At 40.3% G+C, this 21,466-nt stretch overlaps 1 protein-coding gene across 1 annotated transcript in view; it reads left to right on the forward strand.

Moving 5' to 3' along the window:
• Stox1 (storkhead box 1) overlaps positions 1 to 19,549 on the forward strand; it is a 53,706-nt gene extending 34,157 nt beyond the window's left edge. The window contains exons 2-4 of the mRNA XM_026394658.2: positions 12,565 to 12,717; positions 15,127 to 17,467; positions 19,402 to 19,549. Of these exons, the coding sequence (XP_026250443.2) occupies positions 12,565 to 12,717; positions 15,127 to 17,467; positions 19,402 to 19,549 (2,642 nt within the window). The remainder of the gene's footprint in view (positions 1 to 12,564; positions 12,718 to 15,126; positions 17,468 to 19,401) is intronic.
• The last annotated feature ends 1,917 nt before the right edge of the window (positions 19,550 to 21,466 follow it).

Below are 21,466 nucleotides of genomic sequence, written 5' to 3' on the forward strand. Positions count from 1 at the left end.
TTCTTGCTTCACAGTAGTGGAGGTGCCCAGGAGAGCATCACCTGGAGGTCGGACCCGGAAACTTTTATTGAGCCCTTAGCAAGACAAACATGTTGCTCACAGTAGAAAAAAAATGAGGCAATAAATGTCGAGTGTCTTTGGGCAGGGATTTTGGTTAGAGATATGTTATGTTGCAGATTCTAGAAAGTCCTCTAAAAATGACAAACAAATGAGGGGTCAATTTGTCTCACACGGGAGACACTTGAGGGCAGGTAGCCTGGTGTGAGCACAGCTCAGCAAGGCTGGCTGGCCGAACCCCAGGCTCACTTGTTCTGCTTTGACTTCTGTAGTGGGTGACATCATGCTTGTCCTCTCACAGTCACAAGATGGCTGCTTTCTCTTCAAGATCCAAGGAGAAAGAAAGAATCAAGGACGAAAGTAATAGATGAAGAAAGGGTCTTTTAAAATCCCATTGGCATAGTTGTATGTCCCATGTCTTCTAGTTTTAAGTGAGGCTGGAAATTGAGTACTGGGCATTCCTCTTTCCACACTGGAAGAAGAGGGAAAAGGTGACTAGGATTGAGTGTGTGGATGGGCCAACCTACACGAATTGTGTCACAGTGAAATATGAATGAATAGGACGGGCTGCGGAGGTGTATACCTCTAAAAACAAGGTACAGCTAACAGTAGGCTTTACCCAACATAAACTGTTACCTCCTGGATGAGGGGAGGGTCATGGTCAGAATTGGTGTCTGGTCAAATAGGCTAGGATAGTTGGGGAAAGTAAAGCCATGATTGGCCGAGAAATCCACCCATGTACCTAACTAGTGCCCTACAAGAAAAACTTGGGGGTACTAATAATGACATGGAACAAGGGATGATCAGGTGTAATATCCCTAATTGGGGAAGAAAATTAAAGTTGCTAAATATTGATGGAAGAATGAACCTGTGTCAAATCTTATCCCAGGTATTTTCAGATGTTTTCCCACAAAAATTTAAGCAAATATTATTATTCATATTGAACAGCTGAGGTCAGTAATCAATACTCAAAGAGGGCACACAGTCGGTGGAAGTGGAGGATTTGAGCCCAGGTCTGCTTAATCAATTTCAGGGCTTCCCTTATTATCCAAAGCTGCCATAGGTGCTGCAAGACCCCACAGGGAAAATCTGGCTCTTCTTCCTCATGATGGTCCTGCCCAGGCTCCCCCAAATGTCTGAGAATAGCATTCAGGTCACCATTGCCTCTAACCTCTGCTCTTCACTAGAATTGAAGCCCCTTGAGGGCAAGGACTTAGTCTTATTCACTGTGGTTCCCCTGATAACTGGCATATAGTAGGTACTCAATAAATATTTGCTGGATAGGAATGATGGAGGGATGGTGTTGTTATAACAGTGTACTATGAGTACCCAGCTTGAAACCATGGTACCCTCACGAAATGTTTCTTAAGTAGGACACAAGAGGAAGACACCATTTCCAGCTGCTGGGGTCAGAGAACATTCCATGGTAGTCAGCATTTGAGTCAGGTCTTAAGTGAGAGAGAGGCTTTTGAAACACTGAGTCATGGGGAAGACTGCTGTAGGTGGAGAAAATATGGACAAGGACATAGAGATGAAAAAGTGTGAACTATTCAGGGAGAGGCTAGTGTGAATGGAGAGAAAATGTAGCTGAAGGGCAATAATAGGCATTAGTTAGGAAGATGGAGTTTGTTGTCAAATGTGATCAGGAACAGGGTTAAATAAACTAGATTGTTCATTACAGAAGTTCTCGGAGCCTTTAACCAGGTCATTGTGACTCCAAGCAGGATTTCTCAAAACATTTGGGACCTTTGTTTCTTGCAGAACTTTACAGAATGAATGTTCCTCAGAATGCATTTTGGGAAATGCTGATCTAGCTCAGCCCCAATGTACAGGTGAGGGAACTGAGAGAAGAGAGGTGGCTTACCCCTCCTACAGGGCCCATTTGTAATGTGAGGACTATGGGAATAGAAAAAAAGTGTTGTTTTTTAGAAAACCTTTATTAGTCTATTATTCACACAACAATGTTGGTCTGAATTTTCTTCCCCCATTTTGTACAGTCCTATTTTAATTCATCACCGTGACTGTCAGTAATAAAAGCTGCTGGTCCTCCCTGCCTGTTTGGCCTCCAGAATCTTGTGAAGAAGATTCACTTCAAAGCTGTCCCCAGTTTGCCTGAAAGGCAAAGGAACAATATGCCCAGCCTTTTTAGGGAAACAGGGCAGTTTACAACTTTGGTCTTTCTCCTTTAATTCCTTGTCCCTATCCTTTATGCCTATGGTGGGTCCACCAAAGACGTCCCCATTCTAATCCATGGAACCTGTGAATATGTTACCTTATGTGGGCAAAAGGGACTTTGCAAAGGGAATGAGGTTACAGATTTTAAGTTAGGAAGATTATTCTGGGTTATTGGGGTGGACCCAATCTAATCACATGAGTCCTTACAAATAGAGAAATGTCTCTGTCTAGAAGCAGAATAGACATCATAAGGGCAATCAGAGAAAACTGAGGTGTGAGAAGGAGCCACTGCTCCTTGAAGATGAAGGGGTCAACATGACAAGACATGTAGATGGCTTTGAGTTGCTGAGAGGGCCTCACATCTGTCAGCCATTGAGGAAATAGGGACCTTTAATCCTCAGTCCTACAACCATAAGGAACTGTATTCTGTCAGAAACCTTCTCCCCCAGAGCCTCTAGGTAAAAATCACAGGCTAACCAAATCCACCGGTCAAGCTGCCAGACTTCTGACCTATAGATTGTGAGATAATATATTTGTGTGGTTTTAAACCACCAAGTTCGTGGTAATTGCTTGTCAGTCATAGAAAACAATTACAACTGGGTGACGTCATTAACATATCCAGAGTGGAAGCCTTGAAGGAAAAGAGGTTAGGAAAGGGCACCTCAAGACCTAACTGGCTTTTTTTTTTTTTTTTTTTGGTACTGGGGATTGAACCCAGGGTTATTTAGCCACTGAGCCACATCCCCAGCCCTATTTTTTAAAGATCTATTTTTTAGTTGTATGTGGAACAATACCTTTATTTATTTTTTAAAATGTGGTGCTGAGGGTTGAACCCAGCGCCTCATGCATGCTAAGTAAGCACTCTACCTCTGAGCCACAACCCCAGCACCCCCAAGCCCTATTTTGTATATATTATTAGAGTTGCTAAGGGCACCGAGTTGCTAAATTCTGAGGCTGGCTTTGAACTCATGATCCTCCTGCCTCAGCTTCCCAAGCTGCTGGGATGACAGCAGTGAGCCACTGTGCCTGGCATGTTTTTAAAGAGTCAGCTGGTTTGAGCATTCACCTCCTTTCTTCCTAGCTGAGACCTCCCTTTATCATCACAATGAAGGTGGTAGTCCCAAAGAGCACCCCCAAATAGGACTACCTGTCTTCTCTGTGCTTCAAGGTGCTGACAACTAGACTGTGGAGTCTGTCATAGTTCGTCCAGGGCCTCTGTGACTCAACTGATATTTGATATTAGTGGACAGATCACTTGAAAAGGAGGCTGCTAATTTAGGAATCCAGACAGGCTGAGGTGTGGTTAAAAAAGATCACTGAGGACTGGCTGTGAAACAGCTCAGCCTCCCTAATGGAAGTCATTACCTTTCAACAGAGGGCATTTCCCAGAGGGAAGCCATTTGTCTGAGTGCAAAATAAACATCACCTTGCTTATGAAAGAATTTCAGCTTCCATGTCAGATAACCTGACTACCCTTAGATCTACAGCCAGCTTCTGAGTCTTGGCACTCTTTGTTTCTACATGTGGAGGAAAGTGTTTGCATTCTTCTATCAAACTGAAAGGGAGACATGGGGGGTGGGGTTGGCTTTGCTCCCCCGAAACCTTTCTCTTTTTTATTTCCATTTTGATTGGTTTTCTGAGCCTATTTGAAGTTATGATACAATAGATCTAATTATTTAAAGTCATTGAGATAATTGCATAGCCCCTTATCTCTGATGAGGAGTGTGTTGTTACAAAATGTTTTTGGTTTCACAAGTCCAGGATTGATTTTGATGTTAAAAAAAAAAAATGGTGGAAATTCTGTATTGGATAAAAGAGCAGTTTAAACAGGGAAACTTCTTGGATTACCTTGAACAAAACATCCTTTTTTAAAATTAAACTTGAGTGTATCTGCAGGCTGTTTTATTTGCGCTCTATTGTCATCTCTAATGTGTGTAGAAGATACCTTTCCCACAGTGGGATTCAATACTGGCGCCCAAAAAGATGGTTTCAGATTTCATGTGTCCGGGTAATTAGCCCAGTTAGAGAGCTCAGTTAAACCATTTGAAGGTCAATAATGCATGAATTTCTGGCAGACTGCCTAGCACATAGTCCATAAACACGTTTGTATGGTGATTAAATGTTTTCATAGTAAAGATTATATATTATTTATTTTTTTTAATATTTATTTTTTAGGAGTAGTTGGATACAATGCTACAACCCCAGCCTCAAGATTGTATTTATTTTTATTTTTATTTTTTTTAGTTTTAGGTGGACACAATATCTTTATTTTGTATTTATATGGTGCTGAGGATCGAACCCAGTGCCTTATGCATACTAGGCGAGCACTCTACCACTGAGCCACAATCCCAGCCGCAAGACTGTATTTTATTTTATTTTTTATTTTTTTTTAAAGAGAGAGTGAGAGAAGGAGATATATAGAGAGAATTTTAATATTTATTATTTTTTTAGTTCTCGGCGGACACAACATCTTTGTTGGTATGTGGTGCTGAGGATCGAACCCGGGCCGCACGCATGCCAGGCGAGCGCGCTACCGCTTGAGCCACATCCCCAGCCCAGCAAGACTGTATTTTAAATATGAGATAGTATCAGGATTAGTTTTATCTAAAGTCTAAAGTTATGACAAATTCATGTTTTAGTATGACACATAAAAGTTCAGATTTGAGTGTTTTCCAAATTTCCAAAGAAATCTTTCCATTATTTTGCATATTTGGTAACAAATGCCCCAAATTAAAATGTCAGAATTTAAATTCTAAGAGCAGACACTCCTGGAATTTGTTAAAGTGACTTAAGGACATAAGATAAATGTAAATGTAAGCATGATAGTTATTTTTTCCCCATAAAGGTACAGTTCTGATGTAAATCTTTCATTTTCTCCCTGAAATTTTACTAATCATTCAGATAGAAAAGTATATTATCATAAAGATGCATTTACTTCAAGAGTTTCATCAGTAAACAAAACAGACACAGCATGATTGGGTCAGGCAGATCATACCTTGATTTTGGTTCTGTGTTTTCTTACTCAGTGACCTCAGGTCACAAGCTTTCTTTTTGTCTGGCTGTTTCCTCTAAAATGATAAGGATACCAAACCTCATCTTAAACTACTCATAGTCACCTTCAAGACAGCAAGTGAACATGCTAAATTGCTGCCCTGTGTCAGAGCTTCACTTAGGGTGCTGGGGACTTTCTATTGGCTTATGCTTCCCACACCCACCAACTCTGGAGAAAGTGATCGCACTGCCAGATCAGTATGCTGGCACCAACTTTCCCACTTGAGACAGTGCAAAGTTGAGGCTTGTTTTACTAAAACTTCCCACTGACAATCTGTAACTGGCAGATTTTAGGAGTCCACTGTCCCTGTTTGAAGATTTTTTCAGTACTACCATTCTTGGGGCAGGTCTGCTTGCACCACTCAGCTGTTCCAATGTGCCTGGTGAAAGGCAGTTGTCCTGTGGCCAAGCTTATCATAGGTGTACCTCTTGTACGTTGAGGCCTGAGTATTTACACCTCATGGATTTGCCAGGAAACAGATCTTTGAACCACTTCTTTGGCCTGTGGCTTCTTTTGCTAGAAAACCATCAGCATAGGGTATTTTTCTAGAGGTCCTTCCATCTGAGGCTTTAGAAGGGGTCTTTGTGTCCTCACAAGAAAACTGCCTCTTTTTCCTTAGGACTTTGATGAGGGCTTGGATTGCATAGGATTACTGTTGAGCTATTGTCATCAACTCCAGGAGCATGTCACACTTTCCCAGGGGCCTGCTCCCACTGGACAGGCACTTTCTAAGCCACTTTCAGTAGAGGCATGGGAGTGAGGGGAACAGGGACTGATTGCCTGGGTTTATATGAGTCTGTATCCATCACTGAGCAGGCTGATTCTAGTTACCCTGGACTTTACAGGATGTTATCAGTTTTCACCAATGAAGAGCTTAATATTTTGGTGATGGGCATACATCTACATGCTACATACCAATTTGTCTTTCACTGCCCCCGCCAAAAGGTATGCTTTCAAAAAATATTATTTTTTTTATTTTTTATTTTGAGAGAGAGAGAGAGAGAGAGAGAGAGAGAGAGAGAGAATTTCAATATTTCAGCGGACACAACATCTTTGTATGTGGTGCTGAGGATCGAACCCAGGCCGCACGCATGCCAGGCGAGAGCGCTACCACTTGAGCCACATCCCCAGCCCTCAAAAAAATATATTTTTTAATATATTTTTTATTAGTTGTTGATGGATCTTTATTTCATTTACTTATTTATATGTGGTGCTGAGAATGGAACCCAGTGCCTCACACATACTAGGCAAATGCTCTACCACTGAGCCACAACCCCAGCCCTCAAAAAATATTTTTAAACTCATCATTCTTTGCTTTCATTATAACTTAAGAGACTAAAAAAAAAAAAATTAGTACACCAACCAAATTCTTTCCGAGTAAAGAATCAGCAAATTAATAAGAATAAAATCTGGGCTGGGGATGTGGCTCAAGCGGTAGCGCGCTCGCCTGGCATGCGTGCGACCCGGGTTCGATCCTCAGCACCACATACCAACAAAGATGTTGTGTCCGCCGAGAACTAAAAAATAAATATTAAAAATTCTCTCTCTCTCTCCTCTCTCACTCTCTCTTAAGAAAAAAAAAAGAATAAAATCTATTGCAGAAAATACATCAGACACAATGACCTCATCTATATTGTTGTACTTTGTTGATATTTGCCTTCCAGCCTAACCACTTTTTCCATTTCTGAAGCACCCTAGAGTACAAAGCTTTATGTTAACAGAGAGAACATTGTTGTCAACTGTTTACTCTCCACCCCACAGACTCTCTTTAGCCTTCTGATCCCTGGTGTAGCTCCAGGGTCAAAGGTCCACAGCAGGCCTGGACTTAAGGGTACTCTTTAATTACTGCATAGTAGTTGAGGATAAAGCCAAAGGGCTGGCCGTCGGATTGTGAAATCTGGTTTATATCTATAAGTAAGATTTTTGTGCACAGAAAGTTAATTTTGCATTCCAAAAACCAAAGGAGGGCAACAGTCACTGAAACAGACCAGTTCTGTAGCTTGGAAATGATCCCCACATCTGTCACAAAAGTTCTCTGTTAGGGTTCACTCTGCTTTCAGGCACAAAGAAAACTTGATTTATGCACCTGAAGGACGTATCTTAGCAACGGCTGTGAAGGAAATGTACTGAGAAACTTTCTCTAGGCTTTGTCTAGAGGGAGTGCCACAATGGAGGTTAAAGCAATTTAACATGTTCTCTACAGTGTGGTTTATATGTAGTTGTATTAATTTTAAAGAGAAAAAAAAAGGCAATTAGTCTTCTTATTTGATAGTAGATTTGTTTATTCGTAAAATACACATCCCCCTGCCATGGTAGGAATTATGAATAAATTCTCTAAAGAGTATCTTTGGATTTCCCAAGAAATGTTAGGATTCTTTTAAGAAGTTGTTTAGAATTCTTAAAAAATGTAAGATAAAATTCTACTTCCCATACATTTCTGTTTGTTAATTTAAAGTATAGCTTTCTGGGGAAAAAAATATTTTCTTCTGAAATAACTAGAAATTCACAGGAGGTGGGAAAGAAATGTATAGGAATGTCCTCTGTACCCCTCTTCCAGTCCCATAAAAAATCATGATTGTTGGTTTTCCTGTGAAATGAGAAATTAAACTTAAGGATCCAAGTAGAAAGTGGGTTGCTTCAGTTCTGGCTCCAGGGTGAAACTGGAGAACAGAGCACAGCTGGCTTCTGATTCACTTGCATGGAAATGGAGAGCCACAGCAAGTGGGGGCAGCAGGGGCATCGGACAGCACACCAACTGTCCAGCCACTCGTCTCTCTCCTTTCAGGGTCCTCCCTGCTCCCATCTCAAAATTCAAAGCAACTGGGTTTAGGGAGAGTGTGAGGCGAGACTCACATGGGTATAGTGTGGTTAGGCAAAGACTTTAGGTTTTGCCCCCTCTTCTTCCCCAGGATGCTAGCCCTTGTCTTTGAAGGCAGCAGACCTACCCCCCCACCAACCCCCCATCCCGCTTTAAAATTAAGGGTCCCTACCCCCACACCAAGGGGGTAGATCACATGCAAGGAAAAATATTTGTTTGGGAGGAGTTGGAAAGAGATACAAACATTTTAAGTCATTTATTTTAAACTAAGCACATAAAATTCTACCAAAGATGCATTAAAAATATTTGAAATTGTACTTTAATTTCATATTTTGTCTAGTTGAGGAGGGAGGTGAAAGGAGAAGAAAGTAAATTTCAATTGCAGAAAAGAAAGGGAAGGAATGAGTGGGGTTGGGGGAGAGTTATCACCCTTAGGTCAGGGGCGGAGTTTCAAGGAGAATTTTGAGTTTTAGGTAAGTTAATGTCTCATGGAAGAGTGAGTTTCAGGGTGTCATGTATTGAAATGTTAATTAATGGGTTAACCATTCATCTGACTTCTTGGACTGCTACAGACATTAGAGCTTCACCCAGCGGGCTACTACTGAGCCACTTGACACCACCCCTCCTCAGGAATCTCCAGGACCAACTTTGTTGAACAGCAGTTACTTTCACATTACTATCCTTCACACACACCCCTATCTCTTTCTCACTCCAAAGAGTGGCACTCAGATCTGCAGTAGGGACATCCCCTGGGAAGTTGTTAGAAATGCAGAGTTACAGGGGGCTGGGGATGTAGCTCAGTTGGTAGAGTGCTTGCCTAGCATGCACAAGGCCCCAGGTTCAATCTGAGCACCACCAAAAAAAAAAAAAAAAAAAATGCAGAATTACAGGTTCTGCCCCAACCGACCTTCTGAAACAGAATCTGCTGGTCTCTGTAGTTTTTTCCTTATCCTTTTCCCTTCCAGATTGCCACCTGTCTTGCAGAAGCAAGGCTTAATCACTTGGAGAATCTTACTTCAAAGTCTTATTCCTTTGGTATTTTCTAGTATACCTCAAGGATAGGTTCCGCAGCTTTCTTTGCACACTTTTTCTCCTCATTCCTGTCTTTTTCTCCTCTCATTATTGTGCCATCTCTCTAACTTTAGAAAGATCAGATGACCTGGCTGTGCAAACGCCCCCCCCCCCCCAACACACACACACCACTCCTTCCCCTCATACCTCCCTCCATCATTCTGCTGTGCCTCAAAATATTCCTGGTCTCTGCCACCCTCTATTCTTAAGTCTCAGATAAAGTACCATCTTCCTTATTTCTAAGCTAGTTTGAAACACTTTCTCTTTTCCCTTCTCAGAGATCTTGCTGTCTTACTAGTCTTCTTTCTCTGGGAATTATTTCTGTCATTTCTACTAAGCCCTTCCTTTTTGCATCCAAAGGTGCAGAGAGATCACAACACACACAGTCATATTACTTGTTCCTATTCTTCTCTGATTTGTAATCTGTTTCACCCCTTTCACAATCAGGTTTCTCACACAAATGGTCTGGAATACTGTTTCCAGGTTGAATGATTTTGCGTCCCGGCTTCAGGGACATTTGGCAATGTCTGGAGATATTTTTGGTTGCTTCAAATTTAGGAAATTCTATTGGCATCTGGTGGGCAGGTAGAGTCGAGGGATGCTATGAGATATCCTACGATGCCCATGACTGCCCTCTCCCCAACAAAGAATTACCTGGCTGGGATAAACAGAGATCACAGTTTGCCTCTGATTTTTCTAGTTACAGCACTGAAAATTCTGTGACTCAGGAAAATTCTTAGTCCTGGGCATAACTGGGACTACTGGTTGCCAAATGTCAAAAGTGTCAAAGTTGAGAAACTCCAGAAGGAAGACCCATTAATTTTACTTTTTTTTTTTTTTTTACTAACGCCCTTCATATGATGTGACCTTTAATTTTTATCTTTTCTATTGAAACTATTTTCTTTCCTCTTTCCTTTATTTATTTACTTAGTTTTTGGCAGTACTGGGGATCGAAACCACAGTGCTCTACCATCAGGCTACACCTTCAGCCCTTCAAAAAAAAAATTTTTTTTTTTTTGAGTCAGGGTCTTGCTAAGTTGCTGAAGCTGACCTCAAACTTGAAATCTTCCTGCCTTGGCATCCTGAGGCACTGGGATTATAGGTGTGTGCCACCATGTCCTGCTTTATTGAAACAATTTTCTTGAAAGTCAGAGATTATCTTCGAACCAATAGTCATTCTCCTTCAACCAAGCTTTTGACTTGACTCTGTGTATGTATGTGTGTGTCTGTGTGTGTGACTGTGTGTGTGTGTGGTGGGAGGGGGTTGGCATACAAACCCTCAAACATCCTAGGCAAGCACTGTACCACTGAGCTATGCCCCTAGTCCACCCCTCTTTTTGTGAGATAGGGTCCCCTATGTTTCCCAGGCTGACTTGGAACCCCTGAGCTCAAGCAGGCCTCTGCTTCCCACTTTACTATTCATTTTGAAGCTCTTTTTCCCTCATTCTGAGTTCTCCCTTCTAACCTCGTTACTGTGTCTTTTCTCTTTTGTATGTTTTTATTTGTACTCTCTTAAGTGCATATAGTCTCTTAGTGATGTGTTCCTTGTCTCTCTTCTTTATTAAAGAAGTCTGACATTGGTAACTGTCCAGTAGAATCTGGATACAGGGTCTCACTAAGTTGCTTAGAGCCTTGCTAAATTGCTGAGGCTGACCCAAACTTCCAATCCTCCTGCCTCAGCCTCCTGAGACACTGGGATCACAGGTATGCACCATGTGTTCAGCTGGATAGTCAGTCTTATGTGCCTTGGGCTTTCTTCTTCCATGGTTTTTCTCCATGTCTTCTTGATAATTGGAAAAATACTTTGGCCCTTTTCTTTTTCAGATCTTCCTGATTAGCTAGGAGTGGTGGTACAAGCCTGTAATTCCAGCAACTTGGGAAGTTGAGGCAAGAGGACCTCAAGTTTGAGGCCAGTCTTGGTAACTTAACAACTTAGGGAGAACCTATCTTAGAGAAAAATAAAAAGGGCTGGGATGTATCTCAGTAGTAAATCCTGGGTTCCATCCCCAATACCAAAACCAAACCAAAAAACAAAAATATCTTCCTGATCACCTCCATTAGGAAGGTGTGGAATGGTGAAAATATACCAAATTAGGGCTGGGGCTGTAGCTCAGTGGTAGAGCACTTGCCTTGCCTTACATATATGAGGCACTGGGCTCAACCTTCAGCATCACATAAAAATAAATTAATAAACAAAGATATTGTGTCCATCTACAACTAAAAAAAAAAAAGAAAGAAATTTACAAAAATATAAAAAGGAAGCCAGGCACTATGGCAAACGCCTATAACCTCAGTGGTTCAAGAGGCAGAGGCAGGAGGATCATGAGTTCAAAGCCAGCCTCAGCAATTTAAGAGCAATTTAGTGAGGCACTAAGCAACTCAAGACCCTGTCTCTAATAAAATACAAAATAGGGCTAGGGATATGGCTCAGTGGTCAAGTGCCCCTGAGTTCAATCCCCAGTACCCCCACCCCCAAAAAAGAATGCCAGATTAGGAGTCAGAAGACCATTCTCTGTCACTGTACTTGCTTTTAGACTTTTAAATTTTTTATTTATTTATTTATTTATTATTTTTTGGTACTAGGGATTGAACTCAGTGGTGCTTTACCATTGAGCCTCATCCCCAGCCTTTTTTATTTTTTATTTTGAGACAAAGTCTCCCTGCATTGCTTAAGATCTCCCTAAATTACTGAGGCTGGCCTTTAAAAAAAAAAAAGAGAGAGAGAGTGAGAGAGGAGAGAGAGTGAGAATTTTTAATATTTATTTTTTAGTTCTCGGCGGACACAACATCTTTGTTGGTATGTGGTGCTGAGGATCGAACCCGGGCCACACGCATGCCAGGCGAGCGTGCTACCGCTTGAGCCACATCCCTAGCCCTGAGGCTGGCCTTGAACTTGAGATTTTCCTGCCTCAGCCTCCAGACTCTGGGATTACAAGTGGGTGCCACTGTGCCCAGTAAATTTTTTTGTTTTGTTTTATGGTGCTAGGGATGGAACTTAGGGCCTTGCACATGCTAGGCAAATGCTCTACCACTGAGTCACACTCCAGCATGTGAAATATGCTTTGAAAGATGTGAACTTCTATATAAGCATGTCTGACCTCCTGAATTTTAATAGATATTTTGCCTTCCTGTGGCAGCTTACTGTTTCTTGCTCATAAGTTAGTGACAGATACTACCAACTTCTGAAAAGTAGAGACCATGATGTAAATCTTTTTCTTTCATAGGACTATGATTGTACATGTCATGTCAACAGATTCTGAGTAAAGATTGATGAAAGAAAGAATAACAATTCCATAACTCTCTTTGTAACTATTCTTGGTTCACTAAGTCCAAACACTTTTTACTGTGTCATACTTATCACCTACCCTCCTCTTTTTGATCTCCAATTTAGGTGATGTCTTTCCAGTGCAAATGAATCCAATAGTTCAGTCTCAGTTTGTACCATTGGCTGAAGTTCTTTGCTGTGCTATATCTGATATGAATGCAGTGCAGATCTTAGTAACACAGGAATCACTTTTGGAGCATTTGATGAAACATCATCCAGGTAAGGTGATGAACTTTTCTGAATTTGCATCTGTTAAGTTTCTATTTATAACTAATCATAGACACATAAATAAACTAGGCGATATCCTTTTTTTCTTCTTCTATAGAATCTTTTTTTAAAAATATTTATTTCTTAAGTGTAGATGGACACAACACAATGCCTTTATTTTTATGTAGTGCTGAGGATCGAACCCAGGTCCTGCCCGTGCTAGAGGAGCGCTCTATCCCTGAGCCACAACCCCAGCTGGGTCTATAGAATCTTATATGAAAACTCGGCTAGAAAAAGACCTGCATCAATAAATTTGATAAGGGAATTTCTTTTACTTTCTAGATGCATTTTTTTTTAAAGTAAATGTTTATGACAGTAAATAAATCAAACTCTAGAAAGGAGTCAACAAAAAAAGTGCATCTCCCCACCTTTCATTTTTTCCCATTCCCATTCTCAGAGACGACAACTGCTTTGTTTATAGTTATTACATATGATTTTATAAATTGCACTTAAATAAATATATAATATTTTATAATATAAATGGGAATTTTTTTTATTCTATACATTCTCCTTGTACCTTTAATTTTTTTCCATTACAAAAATTGGAGTCATGAAGCTGGGACCTGGTAGCACCCATCTGTAATCCCAGTGCCTTGGGAGGCAGAGGCAGGAGGATCTTGAGTTCAAAACCAGCCTCAGCTGTTTAGCAAGGTGCTAAGCAACTCAGACCCTGTCTCTAAATAAAATATAAACCAGGGTTGGGGATGTGGCTCAGTGGTCGAGTGCCCTTAAGTTCAATCCTCAGTACCAAAGAAAAAAAAAAAAGTTAAAGACATGAGGCTATGATTTATTTTTTTTAAAGAGAGAGTGAGAGAGAGGGGGACAGAGAGAGAGAGAATTTTTAATATTTATTTATTTTTTCTTAGTTCTCGGCGGACACAACATCTTCGTTTGTATGTGGTGCTGAGGATCGAACCCAGGCCGCACGCACACTAGGCGAGCGTGCTACCGCTTGAGCCACATCCCCAGCCAAGGCTATGATTTTTAAAAATTCCCATGTTTGCTCATCAAGAATGCCTTCCAGGACTGGGGCTGTGGCTCAGCAGTAGCACACTTGCCTGGCATGTGTGAGGCACTGGATTCAATTCACAGCACCACATATAAATAAATAAAATAAAGGTCTGTCAACAACTAAAAAAATAAAAATTAAAAATAAAAAAATAATGCTTTCCAGTGGCTGGGGTTGTGGCTCAGTGGTGGAGCACTTGCCTAGAAAGTGTGAGGCACTCGGTTTGATCCTCAGCACCACATAAAAATAAATAAGATAAAGGCATACTGTTCATGTACAACTAAATTTTTTTTTAAAAAAAGAATGCTTTGGGGGGATATATGCTTTGGGGATATAGCTCAGTTGGTAGAGTGCTTGCCTCATATGCACAAAATCCTGGGTTCAATCCCCAGCACCACAAAAATAAAACCAAAAAAAAAAAAAAAAGGTTGGGCTGGGGTTGTGGCTCAGTGGTAGAGAGCTCACCTAGCACGTGTAATGTACTGGATTCAATCCTCAGCCCCATATTAAAAAATAAAAAAATAAATAAATATTTTTTAAAAAGAATGCTTTCCAAGCAGGTGCAGTGGCACACCCTTGTAATCCCAGTGGCTTGGGAGGCTGAGACAGGAGGATCTTGGGTTCAAAGCCAGCCTCAGCAAAAGTGAGGTGCTAAGCAACTTAGTGATTCCCTGTCTCTAAATACAAAATAGGTTTGGAGATGTAGTTCAGTGGTCAGGTGCCCCTGAATTCAGTCTCTGGCACCCCTGTTGCCCCCCGAAAAATGGTTTCCTCAAATATTATTTTTTTAATGTGCTCAGCTCGAATCCAGGGCCTCATGCATCCAAGGCAAGCACTCTATCACTGAGCCACACTCCCAGCCCTCAAAAAGTTTAAATTTAAAATGGATTTGTATTTTGAGTAAATTTAGATGTTTTTCTCTATTCAATCATTAATGTATCTTTTCAGGGATCAAATTATATTGATGTTATTCAGTTAAATTTTTAATGTCATTTTTGCTTCTTTGGCATTTTAATTGAATATATTAATTGTGTTATAATTAACCCTGAGTTCATCAAGCAAAGCAAATGTGAGGTCATTTTTTTTTTAAATTGGTACTGTGGATTGGTATGCACTTTACCATTGAGCCACATCCCCAGCCATTTTTATTTTTGAGTTTGGGTCTCACTGAGTTGCTTAGGGCCTTTCTTAGTTGTTGAGGCTGGCCTTGAACACGTGATCCATCTGCCTCAGCCTCTCCAGCCTTACAGGTATGCACTACCATGCCCAGCTGTATGATTATTTCTAAGTTGCTAATTTTACTCCTTATAATGTTTCTTGTTCAAAATCAGTAAAATGCTTGTTTGTTTTAGGTATTGCAATTCCATCTCAAGATGTTCTCTATACCACTCTGGGAACTCTGATTAAAGAAAGGAAGATTTATCACACTGGAGAAGGATATTTCATAGTTACTCCTGAGACTTACTTCATCACAAATGCAACAGCTCAGGAAAATAAGAGAGTCCTCCTATCAGATGAAAGTCAACTAGTGCCCACTTCTGTGACCTATCTGGTGAGCATGGAGAACGGTGCAGAGTCCACCAAAGAGAATGCTGTCCCTGTTTCCCATTGTCGGTCTTGCCAGTGTTTCCCTGACACATGCAGTCAGGGTGTTGAGGAACCACCAACTGCTGCAGATATGATTAGAAAAGACCAGAAAGGTCTTGGGGAATCCACGCCTTTCGTTCAGAATCAGACAATTTCAGCACCTGAAGAGAATCATATCCGTGAGAGCCCTAAACTTTTACCATACAAAGACAAAGAAAAAGGCAAGAAATTTGGTTTTAGTCTTTTGTGGCGCAGCATATCTAGAAAGGAAAAGCCCAAAATAGAGCATAGCAGTTTCTCTGCCCAGTTCCCACCTGAAGAATGGCCTGTCCGAGATGAGGATAACTTGGACAATATCCCCCGAGACATAGAACATGAAATAATCAAGAGAATTAATCCCATTCTGACTGTTGACAACTTAATCAAACATACAGTCCTAATGCAAAAATGCGAAGAACAGAAAAAATATAATAGCCAAGGCACTTCCACTGACATGCTGACAGCCAGGCTTAAGTATCCTTCCAAAGAGGGAGTTAAGAAAAGGCTCAGTCGGTCTGTCAAGAAGACTCGAAGGCGAGGCCATTCTCATAGGAAGAGACACAAAGTCCGGAGTTGGGGGAGTGATCTTCAGCCAGGAAGTGTTAGACTGGAGAGGTACCCCAAGCTTCCTGCCACCCAGCCTGGCCCCAGAATTAAAAGTCCCAATGAAGTGGAAGTTCAGAAATCACTTGGTGAAAATCCAACAGTGCTAGATTCCCACGTGATTTACAAGAAGCGAATCAGTAATCCTTTCCAGGGCTTGTCTCTCCGAAGAAGCCCAATGACCAAAGGGTACAACACTCAAAAGGGCAATGGTCTGAAACCTAATCAGATTGGACCAAAGGAAAAGCCTTTCCAAAAGTCAAGGCTTTCAGATTCCTCAAGATTCTTTGATGGTGAAGCCCAACAACCATATCCTGAACAATGTCATGATAAATTGAAAGTAGAATCCATTCATGTGACAAATTCTACTGTCCAATCTGTCAGTGATGACTTCAGAGCTGACCTCTTAAATTCCCCTCAATGTAGTGTTTTGCAAAATGACAGTCAATGCTACTCCTTTAGGGAAAGCATGTTGAGATATGATGCGCATGGTGGTGAAAATAAAGTAATCTCTGAAGTCTTGGGAAAAAGTCATTCACACTTTGACAAGTTAGGGGAGACCAAAGAAACATGGCATATCCTGCCATCACGAGGTTCCTCCTCAGCAGGACCAACATCCTCTGCTAGTAGATTAGTTGATAAAACAATACACCAGTTTCAAAACCTTGACCTCTTGGATTACCCATTTGGTCCAAACTATTTGAGACAATCTGAGACACAAGATAGAAATTCAGAATATCTAATGAGAAAGGCATTTGTCCAGGAGGCAAAGACTGCAAATCTAGAAAATGAAGGGCTTTTTGATGATGACCAGGCCTTGAATCAGGACGAAGTGGAGGATCACGATGGGGCTTGCAGTTCATTATATCTAGAGGAGGATGACTTTCCTGAGAATGATGGCTTGTGTCAAATGCTACCTGGCCGCACTCAATATTCCTTTTTAGATAGAAGCAAGTGGAATCAGTTGGAAAGACAACAAGTGACTGAGAGATCGCTGACTGAGCGTAACAGCAAAATGGATAGGTTTGAGGTTCAGGCACATAGAAGAAATGAATGGTATAAGCCTACTGGGTTGCTTTTAAACCCAGATGAAAGACAAAACCAGAATCTCTCTGCTGAAATCCATACCCAGTTTGATTTCAACAATGAAGAAGAACCCAGTGTTACTAAATATGAACAGGCCTCACCACCACCTGCAGCTGGAAGTTTATTTGATTACTATAGTACAAGGAAACCCAATATTGAGGCTGAAATCCTACAAGACTCTGTTGTTGACACAGTAAAGAAATCAGTGAGTCAGAGTCCTCAGAATCAGGAAATGGGAAAACATTTCACACAAAAGTTAGAACTTTTCAATGCTTCACATATACCAGTATTGGCTCAGGATATCCAGCATGAACACCGTCTCTTGGAAGGAACAGAAAACCATAGCATGGCCGGAGATAGTGGAATAGATTCTCCACGGTAAGCACATGTGAAAGTGTTTGATTAGCTATTATGCCACAGGAGTTATTAAAATCAAGGGCATAGTGAATTGCTTGGTGCAAGACTCCTGATATAAGTCCACCAGCCTTAGTGAATAAATTGTTTAATGTCACAGTGGGATCTCAGAATAAGATAGAGTTCTTTTTTTTCTTTTTAGTACTGGGGATTGAACAAGGCATGCTCTACACTGAGCTACACCCCAAGCCATTCTAGAAACAGAGTCTCACTAAGTTGACAAAGCTGTCCTTGATCTTGTGATCCTTCTGCATTGGCCTCCCAACTCACTAGGATTACAGGCATGTACTGCTGCACCTGACAGGATAGAGTTCATTTTTAATTTGAACCAATATTTTTTTTTGGTGGGGTGGTGGTACTGGAGATTGATCCAGAGGCACTTTACTGCTTGAGCTATTTCCTCCGTATGTTTATTCATTCATTCATTTTTTAGACAGTATCTCCTTAAGTTGCTAATATCTTTCTAAGTTGCTGAGATTGGCCTCAAACTTGGGATCCTCCTGCCTCAGTTTTCCAAGTACCTGGGATTATAGATGTGTGTCACCGCACCTGGCTGGAGGGTACTTTTTTGACATATGTATCTTATGTTTCATTTTTGTGTTATTGGGGAACCCAGAGGGGCTCTACCGCTGAGCCCTTTTTATTTATTTTTCATTTTGAGATACATTCTGCTAAATTGAGATACATTCTGCTAAATTGCTGAGGCTGGCCTTGAACTTATGATCCTCCTGCCTCAGCCTTCCCAAGTAGCTGGGATTATAGATGTGCACCACTACATCCAGCTGTATTTTTTTCTTTTTTTTTTTTTTTTCTCTCCGTCTCTCTCTTCGAGTTGTAGATGGATACAATACCTTTATTTATTTATTTTTATGTGATGCTGAGGTTTGATCCCAGTGCCTCACACTTGCTAGGCAAGCGCTTTACCACTGAGTGCAACCCCAGGCCCCCAGGCCCTCTGCTACCACTTGAGCCACATCCCCAGCCCATGCATCTTAATATCTCTAGATGGAGAGGAGCAATTTGGGAAAGGGGGAATGTTAAAAGCAAAGATAACAGTGGGACTGGGGGTGTGGCTCAGTGGTAGAGGGAGTGCTTACTGTACAAAGAGGCCCTGAATTTGATCCCCAACACTAAAAACAAAATGAAACAAAAACAAAAATGGTAATGTGACATAGCTGAAGCAAGGCATATGTGTTAGATAAGAAATGTAACTTACAGATCCTAGGAAAACAATTTTGTCAATATGAAAAATATAATGATTGGCTTTTTCCTTTTATGACTTCTCAAAAAGAAGTCAGGGATGTGGAGATATTGGCCACTTTAGATGTCTAGAAGAGTTTTTCAGGGAACTTATTGTTTCTGACTAGCATATACTTGATATTGGATTGATAATGGATCTGAGATCAGATGTATAGAAAATGTGAACTTCTTTGAAAGCAGTATAACTGAGGTGCTACCATGAAGCCTTTAAAATATAAATAATACTGTTTTTTTAATTTATTTTTTAATTGTAGTTAGACACAATACCTTTATTTTATTTATTTATTGTTTTACGTGGTGCTGATGATCGAACCCAGGGCCCCAAATATGCTAGGGGAATTCTGAGCCACTACCCCAGGCCAAGAATACTAAGTTTTTAGTTCTGTTTGTTTGTTTTTGGTGGTGGTGCTGGGGATTGAACCCAGGAAAACTTGTGAATGCTAGGCAAGCACTCTATACCAACTGAGCTATATCCCCAGCCACCAAGAATACTAAGTTTTTAAAGGTTAACTTATTTGGTAAGTGTACTTTAATGTTAATGTACTGCTTCAATATAACAAATGAAAATATAATGCCTTCATTACAATTCCAGGTCCCTTTTGAAGGAAATAAAATTGTGTTATTTTTAATACGTCTAGGACACAGAGCCTGGCATCTAATAATTCAGTCATTTTGGATGGACTTAAGAGAAGACAGAATTATCTGCAGAACGTTGAAGGCACAAAGAGAAGTCAAGCACTCACATCCAGTTCCTTACTACAACTAACTCCAGTCATAAATGTTTAATTTTCTTTTGGAGAAAATTTTTTGTAAAAATGTACAGAAGGATTCTATAGAATCAATCAATCAAATGAATATGTAAAATTCCTCTAAAACCAAGCATATGTACTATTAACCTCATAATTATATATTTTGTTCCAATTTTTCTAATTTTCTAATTTTTTTTCCTTTTTTGATATTGTAAAGCAGATTTTAGCAGATTAGGAGTTTCTGGGGAATATTTAGATTGCAATAAAAAACATGGAGTCATTGATCCTTTTCCGATTAAATGTCATTCATTTTCTGTTCATTGGTTTCTCAAATACTTAGGATGCTAATTTACTATCTAGTAGTGACTTTTTTTTTTTCTTTTCATTACTCGGGATTGTACCCAGGAGCTGCTCTACCACTGTATTACATTCCCAGCCCTTTTTATTTTCATTTTGAGACTGGGTCACACTAAATTGGCTGGCCTTGAACTTTGGATCCTCCTGCCTCAGCCTTCAGAGTAGCTGGCATTATAGTAGTACACCGCCATGCCTAGCTAGAGGGTGTTTTTTCTAAAAGTTTTTTAATAATTGCCAAAGCTTAGATCTTAAAAAAGTGATTGAATAACTGGAGAGTTCTGATTCTTACCATCCTGAAGGTCCGAGTAAAGCTCAACATTGTTGGGAGCTACATGCAGGTTCTGTGGAAGTGCAGAAGAGGGAGGTCAGATTTACTGTTCTGTTTAGCATTGGTCAGACCATTCCCTCCTGACTGTTGGTTTTCAGTGAGCCTGGCCAACCTACCATGCATTCTAAAATTAGCCATGGTCACAAGAACCTGCTCAAAGTTCTTGTACCAATAGGGGTAACCTGGCATAAGGACTTGTGGGGTAGGTAAAAGCAGAGGCTTTTTTTTTTTTTTTTTTTTTTTGCATTACTAGAGATGGAACCCTGTTGTTTTGGTACTGGGAATTGAACCCAGCTTTACCATCCCTGTTTTTTTTTTTTTTTGTTTTGTTTTGTTTTTTTTTTAAATTTGGAGATAACTTCTTGCTAAATTGCTTAGGGTCTAGCTAAATTGCTGAGGATGGCTTTAAATTTGCAATCCTCCTTCCTCAACTGGGATTATAGGCATGCACCACCTCACCTGCTTTATTAGGGAGTCTTATAACATGGTATCAGCACCAGTGAATGGAAGTTAGAGAAATAATTCAACTTGGTGTGAGAACTTAACTATTAAACAAAACTATTTGAAGATGAAGTAGGTAGCTTTGTAAAATAATAAATTTTCTGTTACTTAGGGGATTCAGCCAGAGGCTTGGTGATCCCTTTGCTGCTAATTGCAGGTTTTCACAATTTAGCTTAACATAATGGCTAACCTAGGTAACTGAGGAGTCTTTCCATATCTAAGGTTTTATGCTTATGAAATTTGGTAAGTATCTTATGAAATATTGAACGCATACAAAATTCCTGAGTATTGCTTCCAGTTCTCCATTTTTGCATCTATCTTTGCCAATTATTGGGAAAGAGGGTTTTATCTTTGAGTTTTAGATTAAGACAAGTATCTTATAGAGTGAGGAATCCAAAAGGAATTATTTTGTGACTCTAGGAACTAATGATACCCATCTGATTCTGCCACTGTTACATTATGATGCTCTAATTAGATGTATTAAGTGAAAATGATTGTGAAACAATAAACTTCCCTTCATAACATTCAGAATCTCTAATATTAAAGAAAGATGGGAATATGACCTATTAAGTTGTTTTGGAGATTAATCTTTAAATCAGGTGCATTTTTTCTGAATAACATGTATGTGTCTGAACTTTTAGTTCTTCATTTTTATTCCCTGTTGCAGTCTATTCTCTAATGAGAAAACTGTTTTCTACAGGCTGCTTGATTATTTGAGCTTAGGAGGAGTAAGACCCAAATTTGAATCCCAATTCCAGTTTTAGTACA

Source organism: Urocitellus parryii, chromosome 5 (genome assembly GCF_045843805.1).
Source record: "Urocitellus parryii isolate mUroPar1 chromosome 5, mUroPar1.hap1, whole genome shotgun sequence".
In the NCBI taxonomy this organism is placed as follows: Eukaryota; Metazoa; Chordata; class Mammalia; order Rodentia; family Sciuridae; genus Urocitellus; species Urocitellus parryii.